At 36.3% G+C, this 10,894-nt stretch overlaps 1 protein-coding gene across 1 annotated transcript; it reads right to left on the reverse strand.

Moving 5' to 3' along the window:
• Positions 1-1,029: 1,029 nt before the first annotated feature.
• On the reverse strand, positions 1,030-10,117 carry LOC125655169 (thialysine N-epsilon-acetyltransferase-like). The gene is made up of 5 exons (XM_056143229.1): positions 9,981-10,117; positions 7,719-7,770; positions 3,601-3,666; positions 3,201-3,343; positions 1,030-1,240 (listed from the first exon to the last, which is right to left on the reverse strand). Exons 1-5 carry the CDS (start codon positions 10,047-10,049, stop codon positions 1,079-1,081), a joined length of 492 nt encoding a protein of 163 aa, XP_055999204.1. The 5' UTR covers positions 10,050-10,117; the 3' UTR covers positions 1,030-1,078.
• Positions 10,118-10,894: the final 777 nt, after the last annotated feature.

Consider the following 10,894-nt stretch of genomic DNA (forward strand, 5'->3'; position numbering starts at 1 on the left):
TATCTCGATAACACGATTCTTGGTGATTACATCGTCCTATTTATATAGGGCTAGATGTAGGGCTTAAGGCGGGTGTTACAGGTCGACAGGGGATGCTTACTCCACCTAGGCACCTGACCCCACCTCTCGTATATCCAGGGGTCCGTGTTTGCCCAACTTTCTGTTTTGTATTGCTTATAGGAGTTATGAGACTGATCACTGTTCGTTATCTTTGTCTTTCATTTCTCACATTTCACATGTAACTCGAACAAAATCGCACCAAGTTGTAGTGTGTCGCACGAGGGCTAAACTTTGACATACCGAGAGGCCAATGCTCCTTGCTTTTACTGCAAATGTTAAGTCTTTAAAGGTTGATCTTTGGGCTTTCAGACATGAATTTTTTCATGATCCTTTGAATGTCGAATATTTGTCATTTTTTACTTATAATGATATAGGGTTCACGGCGGGTGTGACCGATCGACAGGGGATGCTTACTCCTATTAGGCACCTGATCCCACCTCTGGTGTGTCCAGGGGTCCGTGTTTGCCCAACTCTCTATTTTGTATTCCTTATAAGAGTTATGAGATTGATCACTGTTTGTTATCTTCACCTTTCATCAGTGAGAGACGAACATCATATGCGATCTATTGTTGTATGAATATAGGGATTTTATGATGTCTTCGATATCTCTACCAATTGTAATTCATTATTGTCATCGAGCGCGGAGTGATCCATGAATAATGCCGGCGTGAAGCGTCGCGGTTCATACTCTCGTGTACTTTCAATCAGGAATTTTATTTTGTATGTTTACATTTCCCTGTCGAAATTCCTAGCCGTTAAAGTAGATGCCCTATTCATACGCGTCCATTGTTCCCATCTGCAACGCATTCATGAGGACCGGCTATCATTACAAATTTGTAGAAATATCAAAAGCAAAAAAAAAAAAAAAACATCAGAAATATAAATATTTCAAAATGAATGCATATTGCCAGGTCGAATTCGTCACCTTGACAATTCCATATATTATCAACGAATATGCTACAATGCCAATGAATTTTCTGAGATAGATTTATTCATCATGCTGTATGTGATCCTACATTTACTCTGCACATTTCTGTAAAACGTCACCATGAAGATACAGTTGCTTTAAGTTGTCGTCGATACTGTTAAATTTTTTGTAAAACTCTATCGTCTTGGCGTTCCACGATGGATCGTTCATAACACACCATTCCATACGGCGAGCTCCACGCCCCAACGTAATCTACAAAGGAATGAAATCTTGCATAACGTTCTAACGTACAGTTTACAGTTTACTAATATAACGTACAGTTTACAGTTTACTAATATAACGTACAGTTTACAGTTTACTAATATAACGTACAGTTTACAGTTTACTAATATAACGTACAGTTTACTAATATAACGTACAGTTTACAGTTTACTAATATAACGTACAGTTTACAGCTTACTAATATAACGTACAGTTTACAGCTTACTAATATAACGTACAGTTTACAGTTTACTAATATAACGTACAGTTTACAGCTTACTAATATAACGTACAGTTTACAGCTTACTAATATAACGTACAGTTTACAGTTGACTAATATAACGTACAGTTTACAGTTGACTAATATAACGTACAGTTTACAGTTGACTAATATAACGTACAGTTTACAGTTGACTAATATAACGTACAGTTTACAGCTGACTAATATAACGTACAGTTTACAGTTTACTAATATAACGTACAGTTTACAGCTTACTAATATATCATACAGTTTACAGTTGACTAATATAACGTACAGTTTACAGCTTACTAATATAACGTACAGTTTACAGTTGACTAATATAACGTACAGTTTACAGTTTACTAATATAACGTACAGTTTACAGTTTACTAATATAACGTACAGTTTACTAATATAACGTACAGTTTGCTATAATGTACAGTTTGCTAATATAACGTACAGTTTACTAATATAACGTACAGTTTACTAATATAACGTACATTATATATGTAACGTGTCTTGTGAAAATATAACAAATTCTAAAACAATCAACTTGATTCTATGAATAAATGTTAAGGATTTGAAGTCACACCATGCATTTCCGCTTGTAGTTCGTGTGTACATTATGCATCAGTGTCGTAGTTACACCTCTATCATGAATAGAAAACTTGAACATTTTTGTATATTGCATCGGTTCATCACGTATTCATGTATACAGATATGTCACGAAAAGGTTTCCGTACATTTTGCTCATGTCAAAGTCAGCCGTTGATTGTAAAAGTCAGCCCTTCTCGCAAAAGTCCACTTGTCGTAAGAGGCGACTAAATGGGGCGGTCCTTCGGATGAGACCGCAAAAACCGAGGCCCCGTGTCACAGCAGGTGTGGCACGATAAAGATCCCTCCCTGCTCAATGCATGGCCATAAGCGCTGAGCATAGGCATAAATTTTGCAGCCCTTCACCAGCAGTGGTGATGTCTCCATATCAGTGAAATATTCTCGAAAGGGACGTTAAACAACAATTAATCAATACAATCTACAGCTTACCAATATAACGTACAATCTACAGCTTACTAATATAATGTACAATCTACAGCTTACTAATATAACATACAATCTACAGCTTACTAATATAATGTACAATCTACAGCTTACTAATATAACGTACAGCTTACTAATATAATGTACAATCTACAGCTTACTAATATAGCGTACAATCTACAGCTTACTAATATAACGTACAGATTACTAATATAATGTACGATCTACAGCTTACTAATATAACGTACAATCTACAGCTTACTAATATAATGTACAGATTACTAATATTGTACAATATACAGCTTACTAATATAACGTACAATCTACAGCTTACTAATATAATGTACAATCTACAGCTTACTAATATAACATTCAATCTACAGCTTACTAATATAACATACAATCTACAGCTTACTAATATAATGTACAATATACAGCTTACTAATATAACGTACAATCTACAGGTTACTAATATAATGTACAATATACAGCTTACTAATATAATGTACAGATTACTAATATAATGTACAATCTACAGCTTACTAATATAACGTACAATCTACAGCTTACTAATATAACGTACAGATTACTAATATAATGTACAGATTACTAATATAACGTACAGTCTACATTTTGTTTGGGGGTTTTTTTTGTGGTGGGGGGATATTATACCTTTGCCATATACTTGAAAACTGCCGTTCCGTATCCTTTAGATCTAAATACTGGTTTGATGAAAATGTCTTCCAGGTATAAAATTTTACCACAGTCACCGTTGTAACCGAAGAAATAAGTGGCAAATCCGATCACCTCCTTATCTGCAAATCAAAAACGTTTTTGTAGTCTATGAACTTTACGAATCTCTGAATCTTGGAAATGTTTCAAGCTTACAACCAACAACTCATTTTATGATTTTACTGTTTTTTCTTAATTGAACTTGTACTAAACACTGCAGTTTTGTGGGATCAAATTTTTGTGATCTGTTTGGGAAAAGATCAATGATCTTTGTATCTTTATTTTGTCATGGTGGAAACGTTTCAGAGAAATTTGAACTGTTCAATCCTATATACTTAACTGTCTTTATGCTCCACTACACAAGCCTCAAAACATCTATTTTCTCCAAATCCATCCCTTTTGAATTCTGAAATTACAAAAAATAAATAATAATTCAACTACGATGTTGATGTTTTACAAGAATATCATCTGATTTTTCATTCTTTATCATGCTCTTACCTTCAGGAGTAACAACTCTTACCTTCGAGAGTAACAACTCTTACATTCAGGAGTAACAATGATTACCTTCAGAAGTAACAACTCTTACCTTCAGAACTAACAACTCTTACCTTCAGAAGTAACAGCTCTTACCTTCAGGAGTAACAACTCTTACCTTCAGAAGTAACAATGCTTACCTTCAGAAGTAACAATGCTTACCCTCAGAAGTAACAACTCTTACCTTCAGAAGTAACAATGCTTACCTTCAGAAGTAACAACTCTTACCTTCAGAAGTAACAACTCTTACCTTCAGAACTAACAACTCTTACCTTCAAGAGTAACAACTCTTACCTTCAGGAGTAACAACTCTTACCTTCAGAAGTAACAATGCTTACCTTCAGAAGTAACAACTCTTACCTTCAGAAGTAACAATGCTTACCTTCAGAAGTAACAATGCTTACCTTCAGAACTAACAACTCTTACCTTCAGAAGTAACAGCTCTTACCTTCAGGAGTAACAATGCTTACCTTCAGAAGTAACAACTCTTACCTTCAGAAGTAACAACTCTTACCTTCAGGAGTAACAACTCTTACCTTCAGAAGTAACAATGCTTACCTTCAGAAGTAACAATGCTTACCTTCAGAAGTAACAACTCTTACCTTCAGAAGTAACAACTCTTACCTTCAGGAGTAACAACTCTTACCTTCAGAAGTAACAACTCTTACCTTCAGGAGTAACAATGCTTACCTTCAGAAGTAACAACTCTTACCTTCAGAAGTAACAATGCTTACCTTCAGGAGTAACAACTCTTACCTTCAGAAGTAACAACTCTTACCTTCAGGAGTAACAACTCTTACCTTCAGAAGTAACAACTCTTACCTTCAGGACTAACAATGCTTACCTTCAGAAGTAACAATGCTTACCTTCAGAAGTAACAACTCTTACCTTCAGAAGTAACAACTCTTACCTTCAGAAGTAACAACTCTTACCTTCAGGAGTAACAACTCTTACCTTCAGGAGTAACAACTCTTACCCCCAGGAGTAACAACTCTTACCTTCAAAAGTAACAACGCTTACCTTCAGAAGTAACAATGCTTACCTTCAGGAGTAACAACTCTTACCTTCAGAAGTAACAACTCTTACCTTCAGGAGTAACAACTCTTACCTTCAGAAGTAACAACTCTTACCTTCAGGAGTAACAATGCTTACCTTCAGAAGTAACAATGCTTACCTTCAGAAGTAACAATGCTTACCCTCAGAAGTAACAACTCTTACCTTCAAAAGTAACAACTCTTACCTTCAAAAGTAACAACTCTTACCTTCAGGAGTAACAATGATTACCTTCAGAAGTAACAACTCTTACCTTCAGAACTAACAACTCTTACCTTCAGAAGTAACAGCTCTTACCTTCAGGAGTAACAACTCTTACCTTCAGAAGTAACAATGCTTACCTTCAGAAGTAACAATGCTTACCCTCAGAAGTAACAACTCTTACCTTCAGAAGTAACAATGCTTACCTTCAGAAGTAACAACTCTTACCTTCAGAAGTAACAACTCTTACCTTCAGAACTAACAACTCTTACCTTCAAGAGTAACAACTCTTACCTTCAGGAGTAACAACTCTTACCTTCAGAAGTAACAATGCTTACCTTCAGAAGTAACAACTCTTACCTTCAGAAGTAACAATGCTTACCTTCAGAAGTAACAATGCTTACCTTCAGAACTAACAACTCTTACCTTCAGAAGTAACAGCTCTTACCTTCAGGAGTAACAATGCTTACCTTCAGAAGTAACAGCTCTTACCTTCAGGAGTAACAATGCTTACCTTCAGAAGTAACAACTCTTACCTTCAGAAGTAACAACTCTTACCTTCAGGAGTAACAACTCTTACCTTCAGAAGTAACAATGCTTACCTTCAGAAGTAACAATGCTTACCTTCAGAAGTAACAACTCTTACCTTCAGAAGTAACAACTCTTACCTTCAGGAGTAACAACTCTTACCTTCAGAAGTAACAACTCTTACCTTCAGGAGTAACAATGCTTACCTTCAGAAGTAACAACTCTTACCTTCAGAAGTAACAATGCTTACCTTCAGGAGTAACAACTCTTACCTTCAGAAGTAACAACTCTTACCTTCAGGAGTAACAACTCTTACCTTCAGAAGTAACAACTCTTACCTTCAGGACTAACAATGCTTACCTTCAGAAGTAACAATGCTTACCTTCAGAAGTAACAACTCTTACCTTCAGAAGTAACAACTCTTACCTTCAGAAGTAACAACTCTTACCTTCAGGAGTAACAACTCTTACCTTCAGGAGTAACAACTCTTACCCCCAGGAGTAACAACTCTTACCTTCAAAAGTAACAACGCTTACCTTCAGAAGTAACAATGCTTACCTTCAGGAGTAACAACTCTTACCTTCAGAAGTAACAACTCTTACCTTCAGGAGTAACAACTCTTACCTTCAGAAGTAACAACTCTTACCTTCAGGAGTAACAATGCTTACCTTCAGAAGTAACAATGCTTACCTTCAGAAGTAACAACTCTTACCTTCAGAAGTAACAACTCTTACCTTCAGAAGTAACAACTCTTACCTTCAGGAGTAACAACTCTTACCTTCAGGAGTAACAACTCTTACCCCCAGGAGTAACAACTCTTACCTTCAGGAGTAACAATGCTTACCTTCAGAAGTAACAATGCTTACCTTCAGGAGTAACAACTCTTACCTTCAGGAGTAACAACTCTTACCTTCAGAAGTAACAATGCTTACCTTCAGAAGTAACAATGCTTACCTTCAGAAGTAACAATGCTTACCTTCAGGAGTAACAACTCTTACCTTCAGGAGTAACAACTCTTACCTTCAGAAGTAACAACTCTTACCTTCAGAACTAACAACTCTTACCTTCAGAAGTAACAACTCTTACCCTCAGGAGTAACAACTCTTACCTTCAGGAGTAACAACTCTTACCTTCAGGAGTAACAACTCTTACCTTCAGAACTAACAACTCTTACCTTCAGAAGTAACAATGCTTACCTTCAGGAGTAACAACTCTTACCTTCAGGAGTAACAGCTCTTACCTTCAGGAGTAACAACTCTTACCTTCAGGAGTAACAACTCTTACCTTCAGGAGTAACAATGCTTACCTTCAGGAGTAACAACTCTTACCTTCAGGAGTAACAACTCTTACCTTCAGGAGTAACAACTCTTACCTTCAGAAGTAACAATGCTTACCTTCAGAAGTAACAACTCTTACCTTCAGAAGTAACAATGCTTACCTTCAGGAGTAACAACTCTTACCTTCAGGAGTAACAACTCTTACCTTCAGGAGTAACAACTCTTACCTTCAGAAGTAACAACTCTTACCTTCAGAAGTAACAATGCTTACCTTCAGAAGTAACAACTCTTACCTTCAGAAGTAACAATGCTTACCTTCAAGAGTAACAACTCTTACCCCCAGGAGTAACAACTCTTACCTTCAGGAGTAACAATGCTTACCTTCAGGAGTAACAACTCTTACCTTCAGGAGTAACAACTTTTACCTTCAGGAGTAACAACTCTTACCTTCAGGAGTAACAATGCTTACCTTCAGAAGTAACAATGCTTACCTTCAGAAGTAACAATGCTTACCTTCAGGAGTAACAATGCTTACCTTCAAAAGTAACAACTCTTACCTTCAGAAGTAACAACTCTTACCTTCAGAAGTAACAATGCTTACCTTCAGGAGTAACAACTCTTACCCCCAGGAGTAACAACTCTTACCTTCAGAAGTAACAACTCTTACCTTCAGGAGTAACAACTCTTACCTTCAGAAGTAACAATGCTTACCTTCAGAAGTAACAATGCTTACCTTCAGGAGTAACAAGGCTTACCTTCAGAAGTAACAATGCTTACCTTCAGAAGTAACAGCTCTTACCTTCAGGAGTAACAACTCTTACCTTCAGGAGTAACAACTCTTACCTTCAGGAGTAACAACTCTTACCTTCAGGAGTAACAACAAACGCGTCCAGACGCCCCTCCCCATCTCGCATTTCCTGTTGAAGGAAGAGTTTACGTCATTGACAAAGTAAGTCATCTCGAGAGACTCTTCATTTAATACATAGGAGTTTTCATATATACATGTTATAGCAGTTTTATTTCCTGTTATTTTATTTGTGCTTAGGATTTTACTTACGAAATCGAGTAGTGGATCAGTTACTAATATTGGGTCACTAGTAAATAATATAATAGATGTTTGTCAAGGGGAGTAACTCTAGTATGTAAATAATATAATAGATGTTTGTCAAGGGGAGTAACTCTAGTATGTAAATAATATAATAGATGTTTGTCAAGGGGAGTAACTCTAAAGAAGAAACTGTTAACTTTTATTGAAGGTATTAACGTGAGTTTGTCAAGTGGGATACCTATAAAAGAAGAAAATACTTCCCAGTAAGTATCTAAAAGAAGAAACTGTTGAGCACGTTTTAACAGGTGCTTGTCAAGGGGATGAACTGTAAAAGAAGAAACTATTAAAAGGAGAATACCAAGGGAAATAACTCTAAAAGAAGAACTTTGGATTAGATAAGAGTGACTTCTTTGATAACTAGGAGCTACACAGTTGATCCAAATGAATTAGCATGCTAATGCCCTTGATACCCGTAAACAAGTTCCAGTAAATTCTGAGGATGTCGAGTTACTTCAATCTGTCCCATCTCACAACCTGCATACACACCATTTACATGTAATTTTAATTTACGGGAAGTTCTGATCTACTTTCAGAAAAAAATAAATACTGAAATCCGGAGAATGGGGAGGGGTTATTATGCGAGCTTACGAACTCAGCTAGATACCGAAATTCGGAGAATGGGGGAGGGGTTATTATGCGAGCTTACGAACTCAGCTTTTGGAAAATGGCACCGCTCCCATCAGTTCCCACAGACTTTGTAGTATTCCTATGAATATTTTAGTTCAGTAATCAGAGATTAATATTCATCGATATCTAAAAGTTCATTCCAAGTGCTGATTAATAAAAAAAAAAAGGATTAAAATATCGCTCTTATTAGCTGCCTTTTGTTTTTGAAATTTGATCCCTAACCTCGCACATGCGCAGATTATTTTTTTAAACCACAAAAATATGTAGGATCATTGCTTTTACAGTAAAGGTTTATAAGATACAACGATCCGCTGCTGTCACAATAATTTCCTCTGCTATTTCTCGAGTTTTTATCCAATCGGTAACAAGGCACAGTTTCACAATAAAAGCCCGAAGGGTCCGGTCAACTTTCTTAAAAAATGGAAATACCTGATCATATTTGAAGTGATTTTTCATGTGTAAAAATGGATGGAATAATTTTAGGGTACATGTCAAGTGTAATTGACGCTTAATAAAAAAAAAGTTGATATGCAACATGTAGGTGTCACCATTATTCCTACATGTAGCATAAAAAGATGGGTGCAAATACGAAACTAAGACAGTTGGTCAATTGCTGAAGAAATCCAGATGGAAATATAGATGGTCCAGCAAAAGGTCTGTAGTTGAGACGGAAGGTGGATGACCCCCATATGAAAGAAGAGCAGATAAAGTTCTTGATTGTGCGCAGTGTCTAAATCTCTTCGCACGGGTTGTGATGGTGTGTGGATGGTGTGAATTAGCCCAAATGAAACTTGAGAAAATCAAGGCGAGAAAGGGGCATCTGCTCAGAGCATGTTTTGTACACCAGCACCAGTATGTATAGATTTCATGTAATTTAGGGTCATAATTTATTAACTACACCAATATGAAATACTAGTATTGACATAAAAGGGAAATATGATTTTTCATTAGTGTGTCATAATCTGACTTTGATGTACACCCTCTACCCACATATTTCAGAACCAAAAAAACTGTCCCCTGCACCATAATTTCTCATTCCGACAATTAATTCGAATTCATAACACATATCATAACATTTCTTTCAATTCGAAATACTTTCATTTTCGATTTTGTCAAATCACGTAATACCTAGACATTTGTACCTTTTCTTTATGTTGGGTTAACAGCCTCTGTTTTAGATATCCTGGCATTTGGTACTAACTCTCAATACTGTATGAATATTACATACGTAGTGTTGTTAATCGCTGGATCCACCCCTACATTTCCTATTAACCTAGTTAATGGTACAAACGAGTAGGTCAGGCTGACATTATATATTGTAGTGTATGCATGAAAAGGTATGCACCCTAGAGATTTAAACACTGTACATCTCGTTAAACTAGATAACCGTACCTTGAGTAAGTTATAAAGAATGTCTGAATCATCTTGTGTAGCCGTTCGTATGTAGATTTCTTCGTTCATCGTGTATAATTATCATTTCCTGTACAGTTAGGTTATCAATAGGCAGACGAGGTCGATGCGATCGGAATATATCGCTCGGCCTTTTCCGTCAAGTCGAGAAATTCTCGCAATAGGTGTAACTTCACTTCATCGAGCGTGCAAATTTCACTCACTCGTTGGCTGTATGGTCATATTTCGATGACCACGCTATGCCATTCGTTAAATGTGATTGGTCACTGGCATTGAAAACAAAAATAAAACCAGTTTCATTGAAACCTATGGGACATTTGCACGCTCGATCGAGAAGAGTGTAATGCTGTTATAGAAATGATAATAAAATGTGACTCACCTCTATTTAGAATAACCGACACATTACTGGGTATCTCTCCAATTTCCGACTGCAAAAGAAGGTCGGCTTTCGTCAATACAATATGTTCGTGGTTACTTGAAACATTGACCAGTAATAACTATAGATGAATTAAAACTTTTTTCTGATGTTTAATCCTTATGTTTGTTTGGGTGTTTTTTATAACTATTTTTACATTGGAGTGAATAATCTTACAATAAGCACGGAAAGTTAATTGGTCATAATTCGCAAGTTCTTTTGTAAAACGCGCCCCTGAAGCACGCGGGAAGGAGGTATATATACCAAAGTCAGGTCACATGACAGTCTAATGAAAAATCATATTTCCTTTATTTGTATTTAAAATTGGTGTAGTTAATAAATCATGAAATTAAATGTAATCCATAAATACTGGTGCTAATGCACAATTAAAACATGTTCTGAGCAGGTACCCTTTTCTTGCTTTGCTTTTCTCTCATTTGAGCTAAATCCGCACCACCTAAATTCCATCAGAATACCTTGC

This window comes from Ostrea edulis, chromosome 7 (assembly GCF_947568905.1).
Source record: "Ostrea edulis chromosome 7, xbOstEdul1.1, whole genome shotgun sequence".
Classification (NCBI taxonomy): Eukaryota; Metazoa; Mollusca; class Bivalvia; order Ostreida; family Ostreidae; genus Ostrea; species Ostrea edulis.